Consider the following 12,245-nt stretch of genomic DNA (forward strand, 5'->3'; position numbering starts at 1 on the left):
CCAAATATATTAATTCTATGCTGTACATTATAGAATTCTTGCTTTTTCACTGTTTTCATTGTATATGGTGCTATATAGATTTAATTGAATAATCTACCAATCACATTAGTGAGAAGTACCATCTTGAAAATATAGGATACATCTCTATATTTTTATTGGGGTTCATATTAAACATTAACTCACTTGTCAGTAAGTAACCTTAAAGCAACACTACTATATATGAGCTAACTAAAATTATAACATCACATTTGTTTATAATAAATTCTGCCTGATATGTCATTAAACACTAGTTATAGTTTCTGATAAGCTGGTTCAAGAATAAAAATGTGGAGTGCACATTTACTTAGAACCAGTTCTCTTGGCAGCACAAAATAAAAATTGAGTATAAAATACCACATAGGAACATCTGTTTTGCACACATGTTAAGTTTTTGTTTTTATTATGGTAGGGTCTCAGCCTGCTGTCTGGCTGGCATGGAACTTGCCATGTCAAGTGGGCTGTCCTTAAACTTGCAGCAATCCACCTAACAGTGAGTTAGAACTGTAAACCTGAGCCACATGCCCCCCCGTGTGTGTGTGTGTGTGTGTGTGTGTGTGTGTGTGTGTGTGTGTGTGGTGTGTACAGAAATTAAGTCTAGCATCCAGACACTTCAATAAACAAAAGGATAGTCAAATGATCATTTAGAATGATAGAGTTTCTTTTTATCTATGATTTGGGATATTCTACAGGCAGTTCTCTAGCAATATGACTTACAGTTTACACTCTGGGAGATGTTGCAACAATGATGACTAGCATATCCTTAATTGAAGATCCTGATTTTTCTATGGTCCTCACATCATAGCATTTAAAGTCATTGATAATGTAAGTTCTCTTTTTGCCACTACCAGCATTTATTTCCAATAAATGGTGAGGGGGAAGAAAAGCAACCTTTGTATATAGTTATAATTTTTATGTCCCCACTTCCTATTTTCCAATTTTCTCATAAAGAACTCTTAATTTCTCCATCTTAATTTTTGTAATGTTCATGAGCAATTGTTCTTCCACAGAGACTGAAGATAGTAGAAATAAGCAGTTTCACTTAAAATAGGCTAGCTGTGTGTGTCTAGAATTCAGAAGCATGCTCTTTGAACATCAGCATCTTATCAAAACATTGTAATAGTGATACACTCTTTGTTATGCAGAGAACATAACCCATTATCAATTATTTAATACTTTGACCATTTTTAAATTGCATAAGTCTAACTCTTAGTATGTATCTGTCAACCTGAACACTGAGTGTTTAACTTCAATTTCTTCCTCACGGAAGCTGCTTAACATTATTCTTATGTCTTATATTAACTGTGTCACAAATAGGTAGAACATTACTCTTGAGATGTTTTAGATCTGTATTAAATTGAGTAAAGCTTTGCTTGGTCCAAACAAAACACAAGATGTTAAATATTATGCCCTGACAGTACAGCTCTATACTATCTACTACTATATATTAGGGGAAAGAATGAAGACACAGTTTAGAAACTTACACCTGTGCAGGGTTTCCAGATACATGTGTCGTTACCATGTCTCTTCTGGTCATTCACTCGGGGCAGGAGCCCTGAGAAAGGATAAAGGTAGAACTGTATGTTTAAGCAAACATTTCCTAGGGGAGAGTTACTAGTCTAAAAGCAGGGTTCTCTTTCATTGGCTATTAGACAAGAAGAATATAGGGTTAGCATATAGACAACCATCAGCTCTTTTGTCAGTATTCATGATAATTTGGCAAAGCAGTCTAAACAGCCTATATGTAAATTTGGAAATCTAATTGTTTTTCATTTTACTCAATTTCCTTAGAAAACTAAGTGTTATTGAAACAAATTGTAAAAGCTGCATGCTCTCTGGCTTGTGTCTCAGTGAGGTACTGGGGTGACAAGTGTTTCATGGACTTTGGTTTTATCTAAGCTCAGACTTCTAGTAGTTGTCGGAATCTTAGATTCTTACTCTTACCACATGTACAGATTAACTCAAATTACATTAATGTAGCTAAGCCCTATACCCGCTAGCTATTCCAAAAGAAGATACTGAACTACTTCTTACAGCTGACTGATGTTTCCCTGTTTGCTTGAAGGGGGATTAGGTCAACTGTTAAGAAAGTCACTCCAACCACAGTTCTGCCAGCTCGATCCCCTCCGTGTAGAAGGCAGTGCGTTCAGTTTAACATAATGGCTCTGACAACACTCTGGAGTTGACTACCTGGGCTTTAGTGCCAGATTTAGCTTCCCTAGATGCACAGCCTTAGAAGTAGCCATGGAGTTAACCTCTCCATATCCATTCCTTCACATGTAAATTAGAGATAATAATAGTGCCTGAGTTGGCATTACTTTGAGTATTAAGTGAATTAATGTACATACCACAGTTAGTGCATGGCACATGGAAGTGCTATCAGTGTTAATAGTCGTTGCCATTAGCAGCAGCTGCAGATTCTAAAGCATTTACCTTGTTCTCCTGAAAATGAGTTGAGAAGCTATTCCTTCTCAGGTATTGCAGAGCTTTAGTCCTGTTTCCTAGCATTTCCTGCCATCCTCAAGTCTACTACCAAGAAAGTGACAACTTGAGAGTAAATGGACTTTGTCAATCTCAGAGGTCAAAGAAATCCTGCAAAACAATTGAGTTTGGTCCCAGTTACTGTACTGTTTCTAGTCACAGCCAGAATATCTAGTAAGTGTGGACTATAATTCTAGAGCCTGGGAGGAAAAGAATACATTATCATATGTGTGCCAGGCAGTAGGTGGGATGTCTGGGTGAACAGGGAGCAGAACATGGTTTCAGGTGTGATAGAATCCACTTTGATGGGGGAAGGAAAGTCTATTTGTAAATATAAGGGTATTCAGTCCTGAGAGCACCTAACCATCATGGGAGAGCCATCCAGAGTCAGTGTCTAGGTCAAGGTGGAAAGGACAAGTAAGAGTAGCAAAGAGCTACATGTGGTAAAGCCTGGAGCCACAGCACTAGCAAGACCGAGGCTGGAGACTGAGAGTTTCGGGGTGAACCTGGTGCCATAATGAGGCAGCTTGAGGGAGAGGAAGGGGGAGATATGGAGGTGTGTATGTAATGCTACAGAATGAACTAAAGAAGGTGAAGGCCTTGTACTACACCCCATATCCAAACAGAAGGCTTTTTGTGTTGGAATGTGCTGTGGCAACAGTTAAGTGTCATAAGACCCTAAAGATCAAAAGAATATAAAGAAATTGGCATTTGTTGAATGCTACTAACATAAACAGACTATGGAAAGTGCTGTATATACCCTGTACTCTTATGACCTCACTAATGACTATTAATCCATTGAATAAAATGCATTGCTGCACGCCTAGTACTGCACACTTGTAATTCTAGTCCTTGGGTGGTGGAATCAGGAGGGTCAGGAGTCCGTTGCTAACCTCACCTACTTTGGAAATTACAGGCCAGCCTGAGCTTCATGAGACCCCATCCCAAAAACAAAAATAAGCCACCAAATACACTGCAAACATACTGACTTCTTGAAGTGGCATTGTGGAACCTAATTTTGTTTTTTCTAGTATCTCAGGATCATAAACAAGGACTGTGCTTTGATAATTGTTGGGTGTGTTTTGGTTTGCTTTGGTACTGTGAAATATAGCTCTTTCTAGCCCTTTGTTACACCGTAGCTTTGGTTGGCTTTTTTTAAGACCTAATTTTAACCATGGGTGTGTGGGTATGTGCATGAATGTGGGTACCTGTGAAGGCCAGAGATATAGGATCCCCTGGAACGAGCTATAGGTGGTTGTGGGCCACCAGTGTGAGTTCTGGGAACTGGACTCTGGTATTCTGGAAGGGCCTGTGTCCTCTTAGCCCTGAGCCATCTCTTCAGCTCTATACTCTAGTGTTTTCTGAATCCATAAGTCTGCATTTTTTGTTTTACTAGCCTCCTCCTATACTGCCAACATTTGCTGACTTCTTGTCTTTCCTTAACAGCTCATAACTCCATTTAATTTGCTGTGATCCCTGTCACTCTAACTGACTCCTCAGAAGTTCTCCTTGCCAGCGTCTGACTATAGCCTAGAGATCTTGTTCTCTAACAGCTTCATGATGAATGAGCTCTGGTGCCCGCCTCACATCTGCTTGTCAGTTAAAAGAGCCTTTCTAAACATGCAAAAATGATACATACACACATGCACATCCTTTTAGTTTTCTTTCTTTTTTTTTTTTGAGGCAGGGTCTTACCATATAGCCCTGGCTGTCCTTGAACTTGCTATGTAGATCAGGCTGGCCTGGAATTCAGAGATCCACTTGCCTCTGCCTTCCAAGTGCTGGGACTAAAGGTGTGCAATACCACATCCAGCCATATTCACATGTAATTCCTTAAAGTGCATTCCAAGATGTCAACCTCTTTTGCCTACACTGTTTTCTTTTTTCCTGATTCTGACACCACTGAGTGTAGACAGTGACTAAACTGACTAGAGTTATACCTAATGACACATTAGGGGAGATGAATTAACTTAATTCGGGTGGTAAATAATAACTGCTCTAGTTATTCATATTCATGTACATATATATTTAAACTTACAATTGTGGCTTCTGTTACAAAGTAAACATATAAGCTACTAGCATTTTTCTAAGTGTAAAGCAGTGTAACCGAGAACAATATGCAAAGCTTATAGTAGAAAACCTAGGAGAAGACAAAGCAATTAACTTGCAGTCTGTTTGCTGTTTGGTTCACCTGCAGAAGACTGCTATTATCCTCGTGGAAGATGGGAGCAAGCATAAAATACCAGTTGTCTTCTGTTGGTATATAAACCAATAGAAAAACAATAATCCTCTGTCTAAAACTGTTTCAACTATTTTTTTCAATGATTTGAGTGTGACTGTTTCCCTTTTGTATCCTTTTCCCTGCAGACACACAGTGCTCTGTGCCTATACAGTGTACTGATAAACCAGAAAAACAAGAGGCGCTGTTTAAGCCCCAGGCTAATGATGATATAAACAGAGGTTCGTCGTGTATCGCATCTGTTGTTACACCAAGAGGACTGGGCCGAGATGAGGAAGACACCTCTTTGGAATCACTTTCTAAGTTCAATGTCAAGTTTCCACCTATGGACAGTGACTCTACTTTCTTACATAGTACTCCAGAGACCCCGAACATCCGTACCCCTGCCACATCTGAGGCAGTGTGCCAGGACAAATTTAATATGGAAGTCAGAGAAAACCCAGGAAACTTTGGTAAAACAGAAGAAACTTTATTTGAAATTCGGGGAATTGACCCCATAGCTTCAGCTACACAAAACCTTAAAATAACTGACAAAACAAAACCCTCAAATCTTAGAGCTCCGTGTTTGCCAGCTGGAGACCATAATGTGTTCTATGTAAATACATTCCCACTTCAGGACCCGCCTGATGCCCCTCTTCCCTCACTGGATTCCCCAGGAAAAGCTGTCCGAGGACCACAGCAGGTAACTGTTTTGCATTAACAAATATTTTATTATGTGTGAACACACATTTTATCATACATGCACAGATACGAATCTCTTTTAAGTTACCAGACATCCACTTTAAATTAATGACTATCCATAGTTGAGGCTTTCAGTAAAATATATAAGTTCTGTTATAAAGGACATGAATTTTGAATATGAGTATGATAAAGATCTGTTGTGATTATGGCATGGCTTTACATGCTTAGTCCTTCAGTCACAGCTTGTTTATATCAGTGTTCTAGTGGATGGTTTATTAAATTTGATAATGTGAAACAAACATTAAAAACTTGTACATGTACACATAACAATGTGTAATTTTCTATAAGTAGATAATTGCACCAAATATTAAAAATAAACTGTCATTCAGCCTACTTGTTACATTCTCAGTTACGGTAATACGTAGTTCTTTAAGGTTTATGTGGTTGCTAACCTGACGCTAAACAGACCTCTTACACATTTTTTTCAAATAATGAGTTAATTTGAAATGATTCACATTATTAGTTAATCAATGTCTATTTACTGTTTGAGAAGCATGAAGACTTCATAACCCATGAGTCTAATCCTACCCTCCTGTCTTTCAGATTCACGGTTTTTTCACAGAAAGATTTTTTTGTTAGGGAGAAAAATAAATTTTGTTTACTTCCTGAAGACAAATGAAAATAAATAGAAGCTTGTGGGGTAAAAATCCTCATTAGAACTTTGAAACATTTGATATTCTTTCATATAGAAAAATTCCTTTGGCTTTAAGTGTTCTTAGCAGCTAAAGGCCTTTAAATAGTGTGTAAGTAAGGAACAGTCAGACTGGAGTACATTTCAGTAGTAGGTAAAACTAGGGGTTCTGACAGGTCTTAATTATTAACTCTCTGTGTTCTAACCTGTACCTTATTTCACATCATGGACTCAGCTATAGTTGTTACCAAATGAAACAATTAAACAATTTCATTTATTGCTGGGGGAGTCCCTGTGGAGCTGTGAACTGCATCAGTTCTAATGCTTGTTACTCTCCCTCCATTAGATCTCTGGCTTGTTCTTTTCCTAGGCAGTCTGTGCATTCATGTTTCAGTAGATGGCACCCTGCATTGTACATTTGCTCTCTATATTGCAGCAAGGGAAACAGCTGGTATGTGATTACAACTTGATAGAAAAGTATTCAGCTTTAAAAATGCAAGAGAATTGGTGTTGAGCTGTCACAAGGCATGGGGCATAAGGTTAGATAATTGATATTGTGCCAGAAAAAGCAAAGAAATTGGTCCGGTTTAAAGGCCACGTTACAGTTGTAGTTTGCAAAAATATTTAGTTAAATGAGTCATTTTGAACATTACTCTTTGGTATTGACGAAGCTCATGGGTACAATTCTTGAGTGGTCCACAGATAGTAAGAAAGGGAGCTTTGGTTGCATACTTTGTTTTTACTTTATATTAGACATCACTACCAATTATATATTTTTCACTTCAGCTTTCATAGCAGAGACTAAAATCTATATCAGCTTATTTTTGTTCTGTGTGATTTTCTTTTTTTACTTTTGCTGAGTCAGTAATCGAGGTTCCAATTAAATTCCAAGAACAGATCAAATCTGAACCAAAAGCTACTGTCAGATTTGAAAAGTAAATTGTCAGTGGAAGATTGGCTTACCAAATTTAGGGATTGGTTCACTTTTAAGCTTATTTCTTTCTGTTTTATAAATCTTAATTAAAAAATACCTTTAAAGTAATCATTTCATTACTAGCCACGAAAGTTTTGCATTAGAGTGTTTTTTACTTTTTCATTAAGCTACAGCCAGTAACATTTGAATATAATTAACTCTTAACTAATTTCCATTTATAATTATTACTGCTTTTCTGTCATCAGGGAAATTTTTCAACAAAAAAGTACTTTGCCCCAAATTTTATGACATTTATTTTAAATATTTTTGGTTTTGTGGCAACAATCACTTCCCATGAAAATAAATTGAGTCTACATTTTAAGGTGTCTGTAAGAACTCTTTAATGTGTCTCGTCTGCTACCTAAACAGAATTTATATATTAAAACTGTTGTACACAGCTGTCCTGCAGTGCTCACTATTAGACAGTGATGCCTTGAAACCCAGATACTTCAATTAACAATACTGTTTATGTAAATACTTAGCTAACTAAAATGAAGTTAAAGGCATAAACACTGTCAGGCACCAAACTAAGCTGTGTTTCATTAAAAACATTAGTAATTGGAGCACAAAGGAATCTCTTTAAATGGTTTTATGAGGAGACTCTTAACTTAGCTATATCGGGGTAATTTACCTGTGTCAGGGTAAGAATAAGTTTTTAATAATCTGGCTTATACAGTTCAGAAAAGTTAGATATTTTGTCAACATCATTTTTAAGTAGCTACTGTTAAATTAGTTCTTATGTAGTATTATTCTAGACTTCTTAAAAGGGTATTTGCAAGTTTTTATTTGCTAATAAGTACACTGGAGCTGATTCTATTTAATTGCAACTTTCCATAGTTCTTTCATTGAGCAGCTATTGATTTTATTCATCTGCAAGAAAGAATGAGGCCAAACTATAAAACAGGCAAAGAAAGCAATCAAGAGAACATATCTCAGGTTAAATATTGTTGAGTGATTTAATATTTGAATTCTTTTTAAACTGACAAATGAAATTTGTATAGTAGTTTAAAGGAAACTTTTCTGAAACAATCAGAATGCTGATTCTGTGTGATTTGTTTACTTGTGTTTTGGGTTGCCTTTAATAAAAGTGTGCTCGTACATGTATTATTACAATTTAAGGTTCCTGTTGTGAAGTAGGAAATACAGAGCTTCATAAAGTCTAAAGTACTGGCCATTGTTTCAAAATTATTGCCATTGAGATAACTGAATATTAATGACTGTTGGTGTTAAACTACAGTATTTTTAAACACGTAAAGATAAAATTCAGGAGTACAAGATTCAGTTGTGCCCACTCTGAAAAAGAAATCTGCCTTAACATTAGATAGACAATTTCAGATATACGCTAATAGAAAAATCATTCAAATATTTGGATTTGAAATTCGATGCAAGTTGATTTTAAATACAAATAACTAAAGATGTTTTTGTTTGTTTCCTGCAGCCCTTTTGGAAGCCCTTTCTTAACCAAGACACTGACTTAGTGGTACTAACTGGCACAGACTCGGAATGCCTTAAAGCTCAAGTGTGTGAATTCTGTCAAGAGCTTTTCCCACCGTCCATTACATCCAGGGAGGATTTCCTCCGGCATCTTAATTCACACTTTAATGGGGAGACTTGAGTCACATTTGAAAACAGACATATCACGTTCTCTGATGATTCTGGATTTGTAATGCCAGAGAATGCTTGCTTGTAAGCTAAATTTAAGATGGTTTATAAAAGAAATTCAGTGTCACAACTATTTGAATTTTTTTCTAAACTTGTTACTTTAGCTTTTGAGATCATTTTCTGTAAAATTAATTCATTATATTCATGTTTACACTGTTATTATAATAATTGAAAATTATGGATGTGACTTAGAGTTACATAATCATAATTTATGTCTCAGATATCTATGATTATTGTTTGACTCATGAGATCTATTAAATTTGGTAATGCCAAATGTTTATAGGGTATTGTGTATAAGATTTCACTTGAATTTTTAAATTATTTATGCTATAATGTTCTTTTAAAATACCTAATATAATTTGCAGACAATATAATCACCTAAGTAAATTCAAAATCAGACATTAGTTGCCCGATGAAAATTATTTAAACATTTTAGGTCTTTTTTTTAAATAATACACATGGTTTCAATTTTTACTATGTGTATAGATGCATGATTAAATGAGTTAGATATTAAAATTTATGTTGTGATCATTAAAAGTGTTCTCTTTTCTGAGGTAAATAAATATGTGACATTTGGGGAATGTTCATAAAATTCATGTCTCATCATTTATTACACATTAATAGGTCACTTTAAATTTTAAAATCATCTTTCAAACTAAGCATTCTAATTTTTTCCTTTTATTGAGAACAAATGCAAAAGCCTGAGAGGAGAATCCATATTTATTAATTTAGATTAGAAATGTTCAAATTTGTTAGTATCCTGATTGATGGCCGCTGGTCTCAGGACGTCAGAAAGTACCAAGTATGCAGTGCTGCAAAGCTGTTCAAAATGAGATTTCCCTTCTTTCTTCATGATTCTTGCCATTTGGGCTTCTCCTACCACCCACCATTCCCAATTTTTAAAAATGGTTGAGAGAGACACGGCTTCCATGTACTGTCCTTGAGCAATGTGTCATACTGGAGGATTTAGCGTGGGGGAATTTGAGCAGGCCTCTGTACCCAGTGGAAGAATGAGAGTGGTACCTCGACTTCTCAAGGTGCCAAGCACATCACATTGACATCTTCCTCACGAAGGTGACATAGTGGTTATTAGGTATTCACTGTGAAGGGTTCTGAGGCATGTACATCTTTTCTATTGCCACCGGGCTGAATAGAAATGCCTAGACAATTATCCAAAGACTTTCCTCTCTTCCCTCTACCCTCAGTCCTAGCCTCACCACACACACACATACACACACACACACACACACACACACACACACCTCATCAAAACTTCCCAGTCAGGATATACCCCACTGCCCCACTGCCTCTCAGGAAGGAATTCTTTTCTTTTTCCTCTCCTCTCACACAGTTGACATCTCCCTGGCTTGCTGACAACCAAAAGAACCTCTGTAAGTGGTTCTTAGCGCCCAGAAAGTGATTCAGAGTGGTCCACTACCCCTTCTCTGGCAATCCTTTCGACACCACTTTAGTAAGAGATGGGAATTTAAGATTCCAGCTGAACCTAAGCTACAGTTTATTAAGGCGGAGACCCTATTGGGCCGCCAGAGAGGGGGCTTCTGCCCTGCTCTGCAGAGGTTGGCAGGAGCCGCAGCTTGGAAGGTAGAATGGACACCGGCCAGGTCTGTGCCTCAGTCTTATCACGGAGCTGGTGCCCGGGATGCCACTAGGCTTCTGCTAAGCCTGGCCGGGTAAGAACAGCTCCCAGGTAAGAAAGCTACGTGCTCAAAACGCTGAGTCTGAAAAAAAGAGAAGAAGAAAGAAAAAAAAAAAAACCACCCCTGCCGAGGCGAGGCAGTTGTGAGCGGGAAGCCTGAGAAGTGGGAGGTGAACGTCCTCGGGATGGCCCCCCCGGTGCAGCTTTCCCCGGAGGCTGAGGCTGCTGCCAGCGGGGACATCTGCTTTCTTACACTCCAGCCTGGTTCACCCCGCCCCCTCAGCCCCGGGTTGCGTGGTTATTTTACCAACACCGGGGGAGGGAGAGCTTGAGGAGGTAGAAAGGGATGGATGGAAGCTTAAAAGATTTTTCTTCCCACTCCCCCCCACCAGTCCCCTCCTTTCTTCTTCACATCTTTTAACCTTCAAGGTAAAGACTTTATAAATATGAAACAATAAGGGAGTCTGCTGGCTGGCTCGCAGGCCTGCCTTGGGCTGGCGGCACTGGCGGGGCTGCCGGGTGCCCGCCTCGCTCTTCTCTGCATCCTCCGGAGTCGGGCCGCGGTTCGGCGGGTTCGGCTGGACGCAGGGGCCGGCGGTGAGCGCTCATCCCGTGGCGCCTTCTCTCCCGGGCTGCTGCCTCGACAGCTGCTTGTAGCTACAGTAATTAGACTGTCAGTGCTTGTTAGAGGAGAGAGGGGAAAACACGCTTCTGACAGCAGATTCCGAGACTCCCCAGTTTGTTAATTTCTAAGAGATCTTTAAAGCATTAATTGAGGTCTCCCCAACTCTTCCCTCCCGTCCCTCTCCCCAACTCCTCCCGTCCCAAAAATATCTTTAGGAGAAAATTCTCTCCGCGTGGAAGCAGTGTTTCCCGCAAAACTGCCAGCCCGCCCCCTGCTCACGAGCGCGCGCTCACACACACACACACACACACACACACACACACACACACACACCCTAGTTTACATATGCATATATAGGCACACACGTATACGCAAGGTTAACTCGGCGGAACACTCGTCCAAATAGGCACTGAGATTGCATTTAAAATGATAATAATAAATAAATAAATCAACTAGGAAGGAAGGGGGGAGGGAAGCAGAAGTCGGGAAGAAAAGAGAAAAGCAGCAGGCTGATTACGAGGTGTCAAAACTGCCAGGAGCAAGAAGGTGATAGCAATCAGGGGTGAGAAGAGTGCGGCATTCGTGCGGGGCAACTAATTATCCGTCTCATTTGAGAAGAGCAGCATTTGAGGCAGCAGCGTTCGCCTGCTGAACGGTGACAGATTGGCGCGGAGGAGAGGGGAGGTGTTAAAACAATGGAGCCGGGCGCGCGAGCGCTGCTGCATGCTAATCAGCCCTCCCTCCGCCTGCCTGCCGCGCTCCCTCCTTCCTCCCGCTCCCTCCTCCGCGCGTCGTCCTCCCGCCTGCGGCGCTCCCTCCTTTCCAGCGGGCCCGCCGCCGCCTGCTTCCCGCTCCCTGGCTTTCCCGCGCGTCCTCCCCGCCGCTGGCGAGCCTCACCCGGGTTGGACGGCCGAGCGCAGCCCGCATGGGGCGCCGGGGACCCAAGTTCGCGGTGCGCTCCTGCAGGGCCGGCCTGCGGGGGAGCGGACGCGCGGGATGGCGAGGGGGCCGGAGTAAGGCCCGCGACCCAGGGACACCCCTGGGCGCAAGAAAGAGCCAGAAAAGCTAAGCCAGACCCAGGGCGGCCGCACCCCTCCCGCCTCCTTCCCCTCCGGTTCCCCAGCCGGAGCTGAACCTTCACCCTATAGGCTTCCAACCCTGGTGCGAGCTGCCGCGTCCCGCTCGCCTGAGCTGTTGGCT

The 12,245-nt window shown here is 40.3% G+C and overlaps 1 protein-coding gene across 10 annotated transcripts in view; it reads left to right on the forward strand.

Moving 5' to 3' along the window:
* Tank (TRAF family member associated NFKB activator) overlaps window positions 1–9,355 on the forward strand; it is a 71,983-nt gene extending 62,628 nt beyond the window's left edge. For 9 of the 10 annotated variants that reach the window (XM_021226583.2, XM_021226582.2, XM_005069005.4 and 6 more), the window contains 2 exons: window positions 4,885–5,438; window positions 8,540–9,355. In XM_021226583.2, coding sequence (XP_021082242.1) covers window positions 4,885–5,438; window positions 8,540–8,716 — 731 coding nt within the window. In that variant the 3' untranslated portion in view covers window positions 8,717–9,355. Of the gene's footprint in view, window positions 1–4,884; window positions 5,439–8,539 lie in introns of those variants that run through there. The other variant, XM_021226584.2, reaches the window with a different exon arrangement.
* The last annotated feature ends 2,890 nt before the right edge of the window (window positions 9,356–12,245 follow it).

Source organism: Mesocricetus auratus, unplaced genomic scaffold, assembly GCF_017639785.1.
Source record: "Mesocricetus auratus isolate SY011 unplaced genomic scaffold, BCM_Maur_2.0 Super-Scaffold_100004, whole genome shotgun sequence".
Taxonomy (NCBI): Eukaryota; Metazoa; Chordata; class Mammalia; order Rodentia; family Cricetidae; genus Mesocricetus; species Mesocricetus auratus.